The 18,994-nt window shown below is 36.4% G+C and overlaps 1 protein-coding gene across 3 annotated transcripts in view; it reads left to right on the top strand.

The window, feature by feature from the left end:
* Positions 1 to 3,540: 3,540 nt before the first annotated feature.
* The window catches only part of PPP1R1C (protein phosphatase 1 regulatory inhibitor subunit 1C), a gene marked incomplete at both ends in the record, with an annotated part of 119,669 nt that continues 104,215 nt past the window's right edge, over positions 3,541 to 18,994 (top strand). For 2 of the 3 annotated variants that reach the window (XM_079709922.1, XM_079709923.1), the window contains 2 exons: positions 3,541 to 3,621; positions 5,301 to 5,361. In XM_079709922.1, the coding sequence (XP_079566048.1) occupies positions 3,541 to 3,621; positions 5,301 to 5,361 (142 nt within the window). Of the gene's footprint in view, positions 3,622 to 5,279; positions 5,362 to 18,994 lie in introns of all 3 variants that reach the window. The other variant, XM_079709921.1, reaches the window with a different exon arrangement.

Below are 18,994 nucleotides of genomic sequence, written 5' to 3' on the forward strand. Positions count from 1 at the left end.
GCTAATCCATGAATTTGGAAAAGTGGCAGGATACAAAATTAAAGCACAGAAATCTCTGGCTTTCCTATACACTAATGATGAAAAATCTGAAAGTGAAATCAAGGAAACCCTCCAATTTACCACTGCAACAAAAAGAATAAAATATCTAGGAATAAACCTACCTAAGGAGACAAAAGACCTGTATACACAAAATTATAAGACACTGATGAAAGAAATTAAATATGATACAAATAGATGGAGAGATACACCATGTTCTTGGATTGGAAGAATCAACATTGTGAAAATGACTCTACGACCCAAAGCAATCTACAGATTCAATGCAATCCCTATCAAATTACCACGGGCATTTTTCACAGAACTAGAACAAAAAATTTCACAATTTGTATGAAAACACAAAAGACCCCAGATAGCCAAAGCAATCTTGAGAATGAAAAACGGAGCTGGAGGAATCAGGCTCCCTGACTTCAGACTATACTACAAAGCTACAGTAATCAAGACAGTATGGTACTGGCACAAAAACAGAAAGATAGATCAATGGAACAGGATAAAAAGCCCAAAGATAAACCCACACACATATGGTCCTTGATAAAGGAGGCAGGAATGTACAGTGGAGAAAGGGACAGCCTTTTCAATAAGTGGTGCTGGGAAAACTGGACAGCTACATGTAGAAGTATGAGATTAGAACACTCCCTAACACCATACACAAAAATAAGCTCAAAATGGATTAAAGACCTAAATGTAAGGCCAGAAACTATCAAACTCTTAGAGGAAAACATAGGCAGAACACTCTATGACATAAATCACAGCAAGATCCTTTTGGACTCACCTCCTAGAGAAATGGAAATAAAAACAAAAATAAACAAATGGGACCTAATGAAACTCCAAAGCTTTTGCACAGCAAAGGAAACCATAAACAAGACCAAAAGACAACCCTTAGAATGGGAGAAAATATCTGCAAATGAAGCAAGTGACAAAGGATTAATCTCCAAAATTTACAAGCAGCTCATGCAGCTCAGTAACAAAAAAAAACAATCCAATCCAAAAATGGGCAGAAGACCTAAATAGACATTTCTCCAAAGAAGATATACAGACTGCCAACAAACACATGAAGGAATGCTCAATATCATTAATCATTAGAGAAATGCAAATCAAAACTACAATGAGATATCATCTCACACCGGTCAGAATGGCCATCATCAAAAGATCCAGAAACAATAAATGCTGGAGAGGGTGTGGAGAAAAGGGAACACTCTTGCACTGCTGGTGGGAATGTGAATTGGTACAGCCACTATGGAGAACAGTATGGAGGTTCCTTAAAAAACTACAAGTAGAACTACCATATGACCCAGCAATCCCACTACTGGGCATATACCCTGAGAAAACCATAATTCAAAAATAGTCATGTACCAAAATGTTCATTGCAGCTCTATTTACAATAGCCAGGAGATGGAAACAACCTAAGTGTCCATCGAGAGATTAATGGATAAGGAAGATGTGGCACATATAGACAATGGAATATTACTCAGCCATAAAAAGAAACAAAATTGAGTTATTTGTAGTGAGGTGGATGGACTTAGAGTCTGTCATACAGAGTGAAGTAAGTCAGAAAGAGAAAGACAAATACTGTATGCTAATACATATATATGGAATCTAAGAAAAAAAAAGTCATGAAGAGCCTAGGGGTAAGACAGGAATAAAGACACAGACCTACTAGAGAATGGACTTGAGGATATGCGGAGGGGGAAGGGTAAGCTGTGACAAAGTGAGAGAGTGGCATGGACATATATACACTACCAAACGTAAAATAGATAGCTAGTGGGAAGTAGCCGCACAGCACAGGGAGATCAACTCCGTGCTTTGTGACCACCTAGAGGGGTGGGTTAGGGAGGGTGGGAGGGAGGGAGATGCAAGATGGAAGAGGTATGGGAACATATGTATATGTATAACTGATTCACTTTGTTATAAAGCAGAAACTAACACACCATTGTAAAGCAATTATACTCCAATAAAGATGTAAAAAACAAATAAATAAAAATAAAAAGTTTGAAACATAAAAAAAAATACAGTTGCATAGTCTAGGCACTGAGTAAGGTTCTGCACATATACACACATACAGGGGGAATGAATATGTAAAATATATATATATATATATATATATATATATATATATATATATATATAAAAGTCTATCATTCATCAAACCCTATCTTTCAAATAAAGAATTCAAGAAGTTCTTTCTCCTATTAAAGCAGCTTCATTTTCAGCCTTCCTTTGCAAAAGGAGTTGAATGCATGAAGCCATCTGGCTGTGCTATTGCCTCTCCTTAGATATTAACAGATGTGAAGAGCAGGCCAGTGGCCCCCTCTACCTTCACCACTAGCCAATATAACCATCATCCTCTATCATTCTGAAGATTTCCACTTTTACACTTTTTTCCCCTAAGACCTTTTGTTTACATGTATTCCCACTATTGGCAATAAATCGCAATCCTGGATCCCATTAGGTTTCCACTAATGTCTTCTAGTCACTTCTGTATTCTTCCAAATCAGAGGATATAACTGGCTCCACCACGAAATAAATAGAGGTCATTGCAGCAGCCGTGACTTTCAAGCCATTTGCTAAATTTAGCTGTCCAATACTTTCCACTCTAATGAAAACTGTGGACTACAATTATAGAATGCTGGAACAGAACAGGAGCTTAAAGGTCACTAAGTCCAATCTCCTTGTTTTTCTGAGGAAGGTATGGCGGCCTAGATGTAGCTTCTGATTTGCTTGAGGCCACAGAGCTTGTTAGTGGTAGGGATGGAACTTGAACTGAGATCTGCTCAGTCCTGAGGGCAATGTTTTCCTCACTCCACCACAGACGCTCTGCATCCCATGATCAGTCTTACCTAACCAGATCTCACAGCATAAATATAGCTGATATTATTGGTTGTGGCTTACCCTCCATGGCAATTCATCAATTTGGTAGCTGGATGTGAAATAACAAAGGTGTCTGACGGATAAGGTTCTCCAAGAGAAATGAAATGATCCTACACCCAAACCCTGCCCCCAACTCTAAAAACTTACTGCTTTATGTTCATCAATAATGAATGGCCCATCCCTGCAATACTCAGAGGGAGCTTACATTGCACTTTTGAGCAGCCGGTTAGTAATGTACAGTGGATAGAGCCTTTCTTTCAAATCCCGAGGCAGCAGGTCCTTCAAGGCTAGCATTGCATTTTCAATTAGCTGCTGAGTGAATGTTTGGCATGTGTATATTAGTGAAGAGGCACACAATTAGCTTACAGTTCCTTTCTGTATTGTGCTGAGAGGATCTAAGGGATTGGTGGGGGAACAGGCAAGCCAGGCATCACTGTGGATGTTGAAGAAGGGAGTTACTCAGACCTCGGCATCTTCACTTGCTTTCTCTAGAATTACAGCTATTTATTACGAAGCACTCTGTGTAGCGGGGTGGAGTGCGCCTGAGGAAACACATCCCAGACACCACCTGGGGTTAGTCTTCCTGAGCCCTTCACATCTCTAATTCTCATCATTGTCATGGAGCCCAACAGTCCCAAAAAGATACAATTTGCTGTGCCTTTATTCCAGAGTCAGATTGCACCTGAAGCAGCTGAACAGGTAAGTGGAACTGGGTGGGGACCAGCTCCTGTATGTAAGTAATACAGACGTATATTCTTGTTATTAACTGAAAGCTTCTCCACCTCTTGAATTTGCCTAACTTTGTGACTTCCCAGGATATATGAACGAGAAATAATTTCGTTTCCACATGCACTTGTATTTGAGTTGCATTGGGGGAGCTACTGGCTAAAAGGCAGCAATTCATGTGATACAAATTAGCACCCATTAAGGAAAAATGGTTATATTAGCAGTTTAGATTGGGATCCAAAAATCTGTTTGCTTTTGCTTATTAAAATAACAGTTTCAACATTTAGAGAAACTTCAAAAATTTTTTTTCAAAATTAGCAAGCTTTTATTTTATTATTTATAATAAAATTATTTATTATTATTCATTTAACAATGAAAGCATTAAATCTTGGAATAATTTCAGATTACAGGCTTAATGTTTCATTTTAATGTTTTCATTGTGTATCCAAAGCAGTAATTATATGTAATATATTATAGGATCATAGGTATATGTATAATTTAAGAAACATTTTATTCAGGTATTAAAAATGGTACTTTAACACAACCTGGATTTTTTCCAAGTCTAATATGCCTATATATCTTTATTTCTATCTCTCTCTCTCTCATGTGAGATTGGTTTACTGTATCACCTTTCATATTCAGATTTACTTAGACTCTTGATTCAATGGAACCACTTAAAAGATTATTTGTGGTAAAATTACAACAGTGAGGAGGCAAAAACAAATTTATGGGGTCTGCTACCTAATTCATTAATTTCTTAAAGCCTAAATTATTCCTGAATCCTCTTCCAAATATTATATACAAAGTCTTAAAAGTAATTATTGAATCTGAGACTCTCAACTTCCTAGGATGTTTTGATAATCTGAAGTAGATTCACCCAAACTCAAGCCAGATAAATACAACCTTGAACATGTATCTATGTTGAATGGGGCATTGGTTCTATCCTGGACAAGATATCATTGTTTAAAATTTATCCACTATCCTACTGATTTGGGAATTTACTTATATATTTAAAAAATCAAGGATACATTAGAAATTCTAATCATAATATGTTCTTGTAACTCCTAAAATAAGGGAAAAAAACCCCACACCAAACCTATTAGTTTTAAGTGAATTATATACTTTTGTAAGATCCATATTCATTCTTTATGTGTTAATTTGTTCTAAATAATACTACAGAAAATAAGAAAAGTTTATAATATTAATTGAAGTTAAGAACGTATGCTGTTAAATTTAACCTGCTGGAAATTTGAGTTTTCTAAGCTTCTCTTACCCCGTTTAGAAGTATGTGTAATGGATCTTGAAAGCTTCATCAATTTATGAGGCTCCAAGAGAGGCACTAAAATTAGCAAGTCATCCCTGTACCTTCACTGCATATTAGTATTCAGTGGTATCATTTGGTTACATACAACTATTTCTTTTCTGTGGAAATGCAGCTTTTTGATCAAAGAAGGTGATATTAATATCTTACAGTTCTACTGTCTGGCTTTCTATTATTCAAAATAAAATTAGCGAGCACCTACTGTGTGCCCCCCAGAAATTTGCTCTTTATGTTGGGAAAAGATGAGGATGGGACAGCCTTGCAAGCTGTAGAGTAACCTGGAAGAGAGTCTGACAGTCTCTGACCTTAGCTGGGCCTTTGTTGTTCACAGATCAGGAAAAGAAGACCTACACCAGCATCACTTGTGATTCTCAATGAACATAACCCCCCAGGTAAAGAAGCATGATGTCTTGTGTACTGATGTAACAGAACAGAATTGTTTGAGGAACATCAAAGAGCATGCCATTGCCAACAGATTTCAATTTGGGATTTCAGTTAGCAATAATCTAATAAGCTAGTCTATATAATGGATCATAAACAAAATCAGAAATAGATATTATGAAAACTGTCTCAGCCAACTGCCTGCTTTTCCTCTAGAATGACTTACTGGTGACGATATGCTATGAAATGTTTTGTTAGCAATCACTGTCATGTGTTCAGGTGTTTGCATAGAATCTGGTTCAGTGCTTATTAATGAGCCTGGTAGAAAGTTGTTTAATTAGGTTTCATAGCTCAAATTGCAGTCCTGGAGATGCTTATATCTTTACAGAGTTGGTTTTTTATCAAAGGTTATCATGGGGTGGGCAATGAGCCAGCATTGGCTACAGCTTTGATGCTGATGTAATCTCTGAATAATGCAATTGACAAGTAACCAGATCAATTTTCAGCACTGCCCATTTGAGAGCCATTCTGAAGAGTTGCATCCATTTGTTGAGGTTTTATTAACCATTTCCCATAAAAAGTAAAGCTGCATTATTATTCCTGCTAAAGGACTATGATCTGCAATACACAAACATTATGTACTTATTGAATGGGGGTGATTTTAATTTCACATTTAAGCTCTGTTTCTAGAAATACAAGTAAGACAGCAAAGGCCACTGCACTAATTTGTATCCAGGCAGGACTTCTTGTTGGATTTTTTGCAGGTATAAACAATAAGGGTGGCTAAAAAGAGTTTAGTGGTAACATAGTAAGTGTAATTACAGATTGTAGTGAATGATTCGTTTTAAGAACACTGGGGCAAAACAGTCTCTGACTTTTTCAGATTCCTTTCTAATTAGAGAAACATATATAAGATAAGAAAGTAAAATTCTAATAGCATATTAGTCATGGAGCCCAAATACAGAAAGATGTTCAGTTGTTGGGAAACAAATAGGCAAATTTATTCCTGCTGAAAACGAATTATAATTTGATCCTGTATCTTTAAAGTGCTATAGCATTTTAAAATCATTTTCAAATATATTATTTCACTTAATAAATATAACATATTTGGTTGAATAAGAGATGCAACTGGTAAGAGGTGCAAATAAATACAAGTAAATAAACATAATAATGAACTTTTCATATCGGAGGTAATTTTAGAGCAATTTTCCATCACAGCCTTTTGCTCATAGTGGCAGACTTCTCCACAGTGTCCTAGAACTTACCTCTCTATGCTAACCTTGAAAAGTGTTGCCCAAAGATATAACAAGAAGAACAGAATCTTCATAATTTCATCTGTACTAAATACTTCTTTCCTATCCAACAATTCTTTATGTTTCAAATATTATCTGAACATTCTCTATCAAACAAAACAAAACAAATAACAGCAACACCAAAAAAACTTAATTGTTAAATGACCTTGTTAAAGCAATTGTTGCTTTTAGCCCTCAGAAGCAATGTGTTCTTTGACAAATAAAAATTGGGTGCAGCTTTAAATCCTGGTAAATAAATAAATCTCTTCAATTTATTGCAATTGCCCAGGACACATATGAGTATTCTTGGAATCACCTATCATTAATCCTCTTTAAAATTCAAATCCCTGAAAATCTTTGTCAATTAATGAAGCAAAGAAAATTAAATTTTCCATTAGAGACATAATTAACAAACCTTTCCAATTCATATGGTAAGATCAGTATATTGTAATCATTGTTAAATGAATTAGACATGGCTTACTTTAAAAAAAATCTTTTCAGGAGTTTGCAGAAATAGTCTGTTATAAAAGAATATTTGAAAGAATGATTTAATTTTAGATTAGAAATAAAGGAAATAGATATGTCAACATGTAAATCCAGATTGTTTGCTAGTTCATCTTTCCTGTGTAAACATATAGATGAGGTGGGCACCTGATTGGTAAGATTCCAGGGGCAACAAAAGGTCACATCAGTCCCTTTCTAACCAACAGCCTAGAATTCTCAGCAGTAGAAACACTAGGGTAACAGTTACATAACCTGTTAAGGATATATCCTCCGGCATAGATTAATCAATTTAATTCAAAATAATGGGACACAAGACTAAAAATGTTAAATTGAAGGCATCATACCTGAAAAAGTTTAAAAGCAAAGGGTGTGTCTTTATGGTGGAGAGGGCAGAAACAACGTTTGCTTCTTGGAATGACTCTGAACAGCCAATGGCAGTTAAAAGGTACTAGAAGCCGGAGATGTGGGGGTAGAGGTGCACCAAAGACAAATTTCATCTTTTTCAAATGTTTTCTAGGGCTACCAATTTGAGTGACCTTGTAGCAAACTGCTTATCTTTCAGAATTTTTAATCTTCTGAGTAAGTGCCTATTTATGATAACCTCTCTGAGTTTATACAGTAAGAGTCTCATTGTCTCATCTTGTACTATTTGCTTTTACTTTTGTACAATATGTAGTTAACTGGTTTGGTTTCTATATTTTTATTTAAAGGGATGACTATATATAAATCTTCTCTATTTAGAAGTAAATGGCAATGTCACTTTCTGCAATTTATTTCATCACATTTCTAGATTTACTTAAACATTACTTGTATTTACAATAGTAGGCTTATAAGAAGACTGTATATTTATTTGGCTACCAGTATTAGAAACCTAGAATTGGGAAAAAACTTCAGAAAATACCTAATCTAACCACACTTCTTCATGAAAGATTCAGAAATCGACCCAAGTCCCTGAGACTTGCTCCATTTTGTATATATCAGAGAAGAATCCATAGTTACAACTAGCTTTCAATATGAGATCAAATAATTTTACGAGTTAGAAAATAGTTTCTTATGAAAAACTTGAGTGATACCCCACTTTATTCTAAAATAACTTCATTTACTCACCTTTTTAAAAAAATTATTTTTTTATTTACTTACTTACTTACTTATTTATTCAGCTGCACTTGCGTGGCTTGTGGGATCTCAGTTCCCCAGGGATTGAACCCAGGCCACGGCAGTGAAAGCCCAGAATTCTAACCACTAGGTCACCAGGGAACTCCCTACTCACCTTTTTAAATACATAAGGCAATTCTTCATTACTTTCTTTTCTGGATTGAATATTCCCAGCACCCAATAAGGGCCTTAATGAGCTCTATCCAAATTCTCCTTGCCTCTAGGCCTTTGGAGCATAGAGCTGGACACAGTCTTCCAGTAAAAATCCAGATTAGAACAGGCCTTCTGAATATTAAAGTTTGTGGCATCCATTCTTTTCCACTTACTGTTAAGCAGAGACAGTATGGTTACAACTAAGTTTAATGGACCTGATGCCTATTAAACATGAGTGAACTGTAAAAGGCCAAGAGCTTACTGAAGATTTGGATAAGTACACAGGAGTTTTGGCATCATTTAGAAGTTTGTTGTATATCTAATAAGTGGGACCAGACATATAATGTAAAATGGGGGATATTTATTGAACTTCCTATCACAGACCAATGTGGGAGAGACTGACTTTCTCTTTGACACTTTTCGCTCCAGATATTCTTAGAAATGAGGAATAAAAACAAAGCATTTTCTCACATGGGCCATGTTCCTAAAAATTACTTAATAATGAGACATATGAATTCAATATCTTACCATCTCCTTTCAACCTTGAGAGTAAGTCTAGTCAGTAAAGAGAACTGGGATTTCCAATTGATTGGTCTATTGGGCTCCACACACTGAAAAAGAAGCCACAGTCCGTTCTGGAAGTAGCATGTGACTCTCTAAATGAGGCTTGCATTTTAGGAATTTGACAGTAAGTTGACTAATAAGATTTTCAAGGCTCTGTATTTAAAATCCTGAGACACTGGATGACAGAGAATATTGCTGGACTCAGACTGAGCTGTTCAAAGCAGAGAAGCTCCAGAAATTTTCAATGATGTGAGGTTATGCAGGGTCATCAAGTTAAAGTGGATATTTATTTCTAGTGTTAGGGCATTCATATGCAAACAGTCTCTCTTCACGGAGACCCTCTATTTTACAAAATGAGTGATTGGTAGGCAATGGGCACCCTGAGTACAAGTTCCAGGAATCTCACTGAGGATTTTCCTGGGATTCTTAAGGACGGGTAAGACATCATTAGTTCCACACCTGGAGGGGCCTGTTACCCCCAGGGACCGCCAATCAAATGTGTTCAAGTAAAAGCTCTACTGGACCTATAGTCCATACAGTTTTGTTTCATTCTTTTTTCTCATCTCCTTTGGGAATGTGGTTGTAATTCATTCTGACCCACAATTGTCGTTGATTGTTCAGCATTTATTTTGCCTTCTGAACATTAATGACAGTACAAAAGAAAGAAAGGTCCAGTGTTTGAAGACTCTTCAAGGTTTAACTGGTATTAATTTCTGTCAGAAAAGCCTATTTTTTTTCTCCTCAGCATTTATTTCTATAAGTTATTGAATGCCAAACCATGCTGAATGAATTAAAGATAAGTAATGCAGGGACTTTCCTGGCGGTCCAGTGGTTAAGACTCTGAGCTCCCAATGCAGGGGGCACAGACTCTATCCCTGGTCGGGGAAACTAAGATCTCACATGCTGCACGGCACAGCCAAAAAAAAAAAAATTTCAAAGATAAGTGATGCATGTGGCTTTCAGAGGTTCATGTACTGTACAACTGATTGACTTATTTTCCTATAACTATTCAATCTGTGCAGCCAAACAGCCCGATCAATTGGAATAATTGTGAGCCAGAGATGAGGTTCCAGTTCTTAGTCATGTCGAAGTTTGCTATACTATAAGTGTTCAAAGGACTAGTGTAATCTTCAAATTGAATGGAAGAAAAATGAAAGGGCAAATTATAAAACTATGAAATAGTGCTGTTTTATTTCAGCAAGATTACTACTTTTGCTCATTTTGAGCAACAGTATATACTGCTCACCTTTTACACTGATTTTAATAAGAAATAGCTTAGTGAAATATGACAGAATTATGGTAGGTTCAATTCACTTCCTTTTTCTTGGTCTCTGTTTTCCTACTTGTGGGGATTATAGCAGGCGAAAATAACCCTAAGGTACTTCTGCATGATGTAGAAAGGCAGTGTTTGTAGCAGGTAAAGCACTGCCTTTGGAGTAAGACTTGGGTTTGAATCCCAGCTTTGCCGGTTCCTGGTAGTGAGTCATTGGGTGTGCAGTTGACCTCTGTGGGCTCAGTTTCCCCCTTTCTAAAAGATGACATTGAGGTGTAAGAAAATGCATAGCACAGTGTCTGCAACCAAATAGATACTGAAGACATGCTATCCCCCTGCGTCATTATATCCATGCTGAGAAAAGCTGAGTTCTCCTAAAACCTGCATTTCTCATCAGAAGATGGCCCAGTTCTTTTCCCATCCTGACTGCATTAGGCAGTGTCAAACAGTGTCCCCATGAGGCATTGGTTCTTGATAAGAGAAAAGATGTACCATAACTCCTAATTCATCAGGATAAGAATACACAATTATGGAATTGTTATGGATCTTATACTGTGGTATTTGTTCAACTGACCGTGTCTGGTTTACAAACATAATTTTCATGAAATATGAGTCCTTGGGAATATTTTAAAAATAAGCATGCTACTGATGTTTATAAAGTTATGAAAAAATATATTGCAAGCAAGAGATCTTTGTGAAAGATTTGTATCCAATCAAAAATGCAATTCATGGGAATTCCCTGGTGGTTCAGTGGTTAGGACTCTGTGCTTTCACTGCTGAGGGCCCAGGTTCGATGCCTGATCAGGGAACTGAGATCCTGCAAACCACTTGGTATGATCAAAAAAATGCAATTCGTATCCTAATAGTATGTGGAAAGAAAGAAGATTGAATATGGAGTATAAAAATCCTTTAGTAATATCTATTAAACTCTCATTGGGTTGCTCACATTTGATTCCACTCCATTTGCTCTCACTTCCTTCCATACACCATTCCTGTGCTATATTCTGGGTAAGCTTTCTTCCTTTGGTTCCTCCTTTTGGTTCCTTTGCCAACTCTTAAGACAGCCTAGACTGACTCATTTGCGTAAATCACTCTCCATGTTTTCCAATTAATCTTATTTAAATTGCAGCCTGAGACTCATTTAAATCTCAAAACTTTCCCCTAACTAATCTGATTCATTGTCTGGCTTTGTTATTCCAATACTCTCCTCTCACCTGCAACTCTTGGAGGTATTTATTGATTTATACATTCAATTCAATTAAGTATTTACTGAGTCCTTATTCTAAATCCTCGAGGAACATGTGGACTAGGTAACAGAGAATAATACATCTGGATGAACCAGGATACAATTGTAATAACAGAAATTCCAACAGCTCAGACCACAGTAAGATTAATTCTGGCCAAGACAAAGAGGCATTTATTTATCATGCTCACTATTCTATGAAACATTTATAAAACTTGTCTTGATCTTTTGGCTTTAAGCTTTTAAGAATTGGCATCAGAGCTAAAATTTTACTATTTATTCCAAACTAGTAGCATAGATATAGCTACTCAAAACTAGTAGCATATCTAGTAGATATTAGATACCCATGGTCTATTAAATTTAAGTGGATAAAAAAATATATTCTCAAATCCAATGGCAATCTATCAAACTTTCTGGGCACTTATTCTGGCTAAGGCACAGTGTTAGCTGCTCTAGGGGATAAAATAAGTAAGTCACCATCCCTGACCTCATGGAGAAACCTACCTGAGGCATAATTTGACACATGTATATATATTGGTAGTAAGATCAACAACATGTGGCAAAATACAAAATATATTTCAATTCAGTGCAGAAATGTTTACCATAGGATGTTTTGGGTGATTAGGTTATAATGTTGTAAAATACGGTACAGAGACTAGATGCTTGATAAATGGCAACTCTTATTTTGGAGAGGCTGGCATGTACTACTTAGGAATAGAGGTGTTGGAATCACTCAGGCTTGAATCTGGCTCTCAGATGGCTGCTTACTGCCTGTGTTACCCCAAAAAAGTGGCTCATCCTTTTAAGGCCCATTAAAAGTGAGGAAGCTGGGTTCACGAGGCTCTAAAAAGCTTGTTTTTTCCCAACACTACCAAATTTCACTCAATATAAAATATATTCATTAGAAATAAGGCTATTCTGCATCCACTGAATAAACAGATGTACATTTTTGTGTCTACATAATAGTACACATGGACAACATTGTAATCAGCTGTTCTGGGGAGCTTAAGGGCACATTCAATTTCAAATTTAAGCTAGAAAAAGTTTCTAACAGCTCTTTCTAACTGTTTCTATTTCATAATCATATTCAAGGAGAACAGTAAATTACCAAACCTCTAACAAAAAATCTAACCAAGCTATGTAGTTAACAGAGAAGGGTTATTTATGTATTTATTTTAGAATTGCTCAGGAACAAGCTTTCAAGCTTTGCGATTTTCTATCCTTTCTTCCACCATTTTCTATTCATGACTTTGACCAAGTAGTGATCTGATGCTGTTCCAGCAATACCAGACACGATTTGGTAGCAGAACTTACCAGGGGCTAAAGCTGAAATGCCCGCACAGGGTCCAGAAAGGTGACATAGATGCCTGCCTGGGCTCCGTGTAGGATGCTGTGAAGGGTACCATGGTCTACTTGGAGGATGCAAGCTCCATTCAAGGTTGTCAAACTAAACAGATAACACTACAAAGAAAGAAAAAAACACTGTAAGGGATGGAGGCACCTAAGTGGTAAGATTTTAGAGATGCTGGAAAATATCTCCCTAAATCCGTTTCCATACTACCTGAAATTCTACCTTTTGAAGTTGTTGTTAATACTGTTACTATATTCTATCTTTTGAAACAACAGTACTCTGACCAGATGTAACATATTGTCCTGGCAAGTAGTCTACCTGGAGCTCAAAAAGCCTGAGGTGGAGAGGAAGGAAGGTCCTGGAGCAAATGTCCCAGATGCAAGGATTAGGGCCCTCTGAATTCATCTCTTCCCTCCCAGTCTGTTTGCTGTTATTGCCTTCTCCATACTCGTCCCCTTCATATCTTCCCTAGCATTTCAGAGGCCCCTGAACGTGCTGGGAAATTTTAAATCTATATCTATGAGTCTTTTCTGTGTTATGGATAGAAGATTATCTTTGAATTTAACTCAATGATTTTGTATCGCTTAGGGTAATTTGATATAGTAATTATAGCACTTAACAAGGCTATTTATGAAATAAGTTTCCAAAACCTGAATCATCAAAGGGAGATAACTTGACAGTCTGGTTAGAATACAATTACAGTGCAACCTTGGCAATAATGCTGAGAAAAAAGTACTGTGAGAACTAAGAAAAGCTAGGAAATTTGTAATCTTTCTGGGTTTGTTGTTGTTGTTGTTTCATTCTCTGGGAGCAATTTTCCTTCATTATGGGAAACGATTTTCATAAACACACTCTTTACATATAAATACATATTGACCTGCTCATAAAAATAGAACTGAGTGCACAAAATGGAAGAATGAGAACAACAGTTATTTTGGAATCCAATTTTTAGAATAATTTGCCTCAATGTAACATCAGTTTATGCTTTTTTTCCCTGTCTGTTGAAGAACAGACTATTAGAACACATATACACAATAGATATTTCCATGCACAAACACATGTACACATGCTTATATAAGCCAAATACACAACTGTGTGTAAAAATATCACAGGCTATTTATCCATATAATAAAATCCACCTGCACTAAGTGACCTGATTTTAAAAAGGCCAGCACCTACCAAAGTATCTAGAAAAGCTTCATGAATTCAGGTTATAAATGGAATAAAGCTAATAGTTATTATTTAAATTTCTAACCCTTTGAACTTGAAACCAATAAATCAAAAACTGATCACATTTGAAAACCCATGAATAAAAAACATTGAAATTACTGGCATAGATTCAAATGGTGAGATTTGTTAAATTATTTTTTTAAATCAGAAGAATATTTAAAAAATAAGTTACATTTATTGAATATTAGTTATTTTAAGACTATTCTCTCATTTTGGAGGTTTCCTGTGCCCGTTTTCATAATTCATGAATACAGGGAGAAGTATTTTAATTAGAAACAGAAAGTGAGCTCCTCTGACTACCACCTGAAAATCAATGTCTAACTGAAATGTGTCCCCTAAATTGAAATCAACATTTAAATTTTTGACCTCAACACTTCTGTTAATGGTATCTCCATTCCTCTAATTGCTGAACCACACAACCTTGGAATCAGCTCTGACCCCTCTCCCTCCCTTGCCCCTTGAACCTATCAATGGCTCTTCTGCTGATTCTTCTGTACAGGTTGAATCTATCTCACTATATTTTTATTTTCTCTGCTCAGTCTAGGCACTTATGGCTTTATTCCAAAAGAATACAGTAACTTCCAAACTGCTTTTCCACGGCTTTAACACTGGGAGGTGGTTTTGTGTAGAGTTAAGAGCCCTAATTTCAGAATCAATGAACATGGCATGACTTAGAATCAAATCATGGCATGACTGAATATCTGAGAGTTTCCAATTCTATGAAGCATGGATCATGGCAATTCCAACACTGGTCGTGTTGCTGGAATCAAGCAAGATGACGTATGCTAGCAACGCGACTGATGGGAGATTTATTCTTTCCCCATTCTGATTTGTGTGAAAGGGTTTTGGCAGACAGTTATATAATGGGTGATTGGCTAGGCCAGCTTTACTTTACAAATGGATTTGTTATGAGCTCTACTTTGTATACTACAATATAATTTACCTGTCCTAGTTTTTAATTAGCCATAGCTAAGAAGAAGAGTAAGGCACGTAAAGTTGTCTTATGATGAGCTCATTATGTTTCATCATAATGTGCACATTATTCCTACTTCTTGCTTTAAGTAAGTCAGTCAATCGACAGATGAATGGATAAAGAAGATGTGGCACATATATACAAGGGAATATTACTCAGCCATAAAAAGAAACGAAATTGTGTTATTTGTAGTGAGACCTAGAGTCTCATACAGAGTGAAGTAAGTCAGAAAGAGAAAAACAAATACTGTATGCTAACACATATATATGGAATCTAAAAAAAAAAAAAAAAAGGTTCTGAAGAACCTAGGGGCAGGACAGGAATAAAGACGCAGACATAGAGAATGGACTTGAGGACAGGGGGAGGGGGAAGCGTAAGCTGGGATGAAGTGAAAGAGTGGCATGGACATATATACACTACCAAATGTAAAATAGATAGCTAGTGGGAAGCAGCCACATAGCACAGGATCAGCTCGGTGTTTTGTGACCACCTAGAGGGGTGGGAAAGGGAGGATGGGAGGGAGACGCAAGAGGGAGGAGATATGGGGATATATGTATATGTATAGCTGATTCACTTTGCTATACAGCAGAAACTAACACACCATTGTAAAGCAATTATACTCCAATAAAGATGTTTAAAAATAATAATAATAAATAAATAAAGTCAGTCATTTCCACCATAGTCTATGGAGTCTTTATTACACAAATTGTTGATAATTGTACTAAAGTTGAAATTTTAAAAATGAACAGAAGAAAGGAAAATAGTTGTGTTAGATTATGGCTGGCACTGCAGCTTTATATCTATTTCCTTCTTTATTTTTGGTGGAGGGCTTGAAGGTTGAACAGGAACTTTGTTCATTTGCCATAGGTACCTTCCTATTGAAAATGGGCAGTGATTTCCGATTAAGCAGGACAGACTCAGACTAGATTTGCTTTCCAAAGCACTCTAAGGATTATCCACTCTCCCTTCATGGATCCTAAGTACAGCCCACCTGCCCCCAACGACTAAAATGTTTTCAAGAAATAATGCCAGAGACCCACTCACCATCACATTTCAGTGAAGTAAAATGTCATGAATGATTGAGCTAAAATGTCTCATCTCAAATTCTACCACAGGTCATTTTACTTTGTGAATAGCCCAGAATTCCTGCTTTACTTAGCCAATGAAGGACACCTTTTTGCTCAAGGTCTTGGAGACAGCTGAAGATATTTTCATCCCCATACCCTAATTCTGCGGTCCACTGACATCATTAGAATCAAGGCAAACACCAGTTGTAATGTTTATATGGACAGTTACAGTATAAGGGACATATGTAAAATACATTTTGAAGTACATTTAGGACCTAAAAGACAAAATTACCTCTAAGCTAAAATAATGTTTAAAAACCATGTAAGTTCAAAGGCAAAGAGGTTGATAGTAATGTATCTCACCTTTGGTAGTTTTCTAATTTGCAAACCTATTTCACTTATAACATATATATCCTCAGCAACTCTGTGAGATGAATATTATAACCTCCATTTTAGAAAAAGGATGATACATGAGCTGCTCAATGTCAAAGAAGCTAGTACATTAGTGGGTCTGAAATTTAAACACACATTGTCTATCCAAGGTCAGTGTGCTTTCCACTACATTAATAACACTTTTCTCTCTACAAATAAGCAACATCATACCCTTACTATTTTATTTCTGTCTTCCTCATGGAAGCAATTATAAGCAAGTTCTTCATTCTAGCTTGGCCAAGTGAGATTCTGTTTGATATGACACCAGAATGTACTTCTTTCCATTCCAACGTGAGTTTGTTTTAGAGTGGTAATTCTACACCTTTTTTTTTCTTTTCTTGGATAATTTATTAGATAAGAGGACTTCAGAGTTGTTAATACTAGATTTTTTATTATATAAGCAAAAAATCAGATTACCAAACAGAAATATAAATCTTACCCATTATTCCATTCTTAGAGTTAGACCTCGTTATTTATGCATGTGTCCATTTGCCTATTTATCTGTACTTATTAAGAAAAATAATTGTCTTAACTTAAAACATTAGTTGGAGGGCCAACGGTTTACACTTGGATCCTAGTTGACCAAGAACATGACCAATTTGTACTTATACTGGGATGTCATCTTCCCTTCCCATCAACTGTAGTTCTTATCCTCCTAGACTCAAATCAAACCCCCCTTCTTATATGAAACCTTCATTGACCACTCCAGCTGGAAGGCTTTATTCCAGGAGAAGTAACAAGTCACTGGATCCATTAACTCATTTGCTCCCTGCTCCCACTGATTATTGATGACTTTCTGTCACCTAGTAATGCCCTGAAGAAATGAATTATAGAATTAATAAATTTTTTTTTTGGCTGTGTCGGGTCTTAGTTGTGGCATGCAGGATCTTTTGTTGCAGTGCACGGGCTCTTCGTTGCAGCATGCAGGCTTCTCTCTAGTTGTGGCACATGGGCTCCAGAGTGTGTGGGCTCTGTAGTTGTAGCTCGGGGGCTCAGTAGTTGTGGTGCATGGGCTTAGTTGCCCCAAGGCATGTGGGGTCTTAGTTCCCCGACCAGGGATCGAATCTGCGTCCCCTGCATTGGAAGGCAGATTTTCAACCACTGGACCACCAGGGAAGTCCCAGAATTAATAAATTTTGATGTGAGTCAGAAGAAAAAAGATTGGGTCACAAGGCCCTTCCATGTGTATCAGGCTTTAGTTAAGTACTCTCTGGGTATCAGGAGTGCGGAAAAGGGCTCTGAGGATCTGGAAGAATGACTGGAAAGATGCCTTACTATGGAAGGAAAATAGAGACCATTTAAAACTAATTTGATTATTTCACAAGGTTTATCCCCATCCTAACATCTCACAAGTACCTACAAATGATGACTCACTGGATTGTCATGAGTTCTTACATTAAATATTTATGGAAATAACTTAAAGTGGCCTTTGCTCTGTAACACACAGCATGAACAAAATTCTTGGAATCATCTCAGCAAGGATACATTTTAGTAGTAGAGGATTTGAGCTAGCTGTGTTGTTTTCGTATAGACATGCTTTGAATTAAACACCACAGGCAACCGGTGACGGTGGATACATAGGCAATTTTGCATAATGATGATTTTGGGATTTCTTATGTTTTACAGGACAATTTAAAGCCTGAGTATGTTTTGCCTAATGACTAATTTTATTCTTTGGTTGTCTTTAAATTATTTGAACCTGATTTTAAAATGTCAGTAAAATGGTGATGGTGGAAAAGTGAATATATAATCAATTTGTCTGCTTTCTTAGAAAAATATAGGGGTTCAAGAGCTCAATTCAATACCATCAAACAGCAGCAGTCTTTATGCACTGAATGAATGGCCAGATACTTTCCTTCTATGCTAACATATGTGACCAGATGAATAGGGGCTAGGTCTTCTTTTCATTTTCTTTGAATAGTGAAATAAATATTTTACCTGGTAATTTTCCTTCAACTATTTTCTTTTCTTTAGCAATAAGCTATCAGGGAATAGTTAGTAACCTGCAGTCAATACTGGAAAGCAAACAGTTCATTACTTACCAAAAGCATTTAAAATTATACAACTTCACTGAAAAATCCATCTTACTGGTTTGTAAGATTTGTATGTAAGTGAAACTTAATGACTGCACGAAAAATAATTTTAGAGTGGACCTTGTACCTTATTCTTCCTTTCCCTCACTTTTTACACAAAGAAACCATAGAAACAAATTACTTTTTGCCCCAGTGAATTATTTGCAAACATATCTGTATTTAGCTTCACATTACAGCATTCCAGCTGCTTTATTATTTTCTGACTGAGTCAGATAAAATTTGTGTTTTACGTATTCCTGTTATCTGGGTACGTATTAACATGTCTGTCATTATGGGCTACTGCTGGTATATCATGCCAAAATGAGCTCATTACA

The sequence above is a fragment of the Hyperoodon ampullatus genome, assembly GCF_949752795.1.
Source record: "Hyperoodon ampullatus genome assembly, chromosome: 8".
Lineage (NCBI taxonomy): Eukaryota > Metazoa > Chordata > Mammalia > Artiodactyla > Ziphiidae > Hyperoodon > Hyperoodon ampullatus.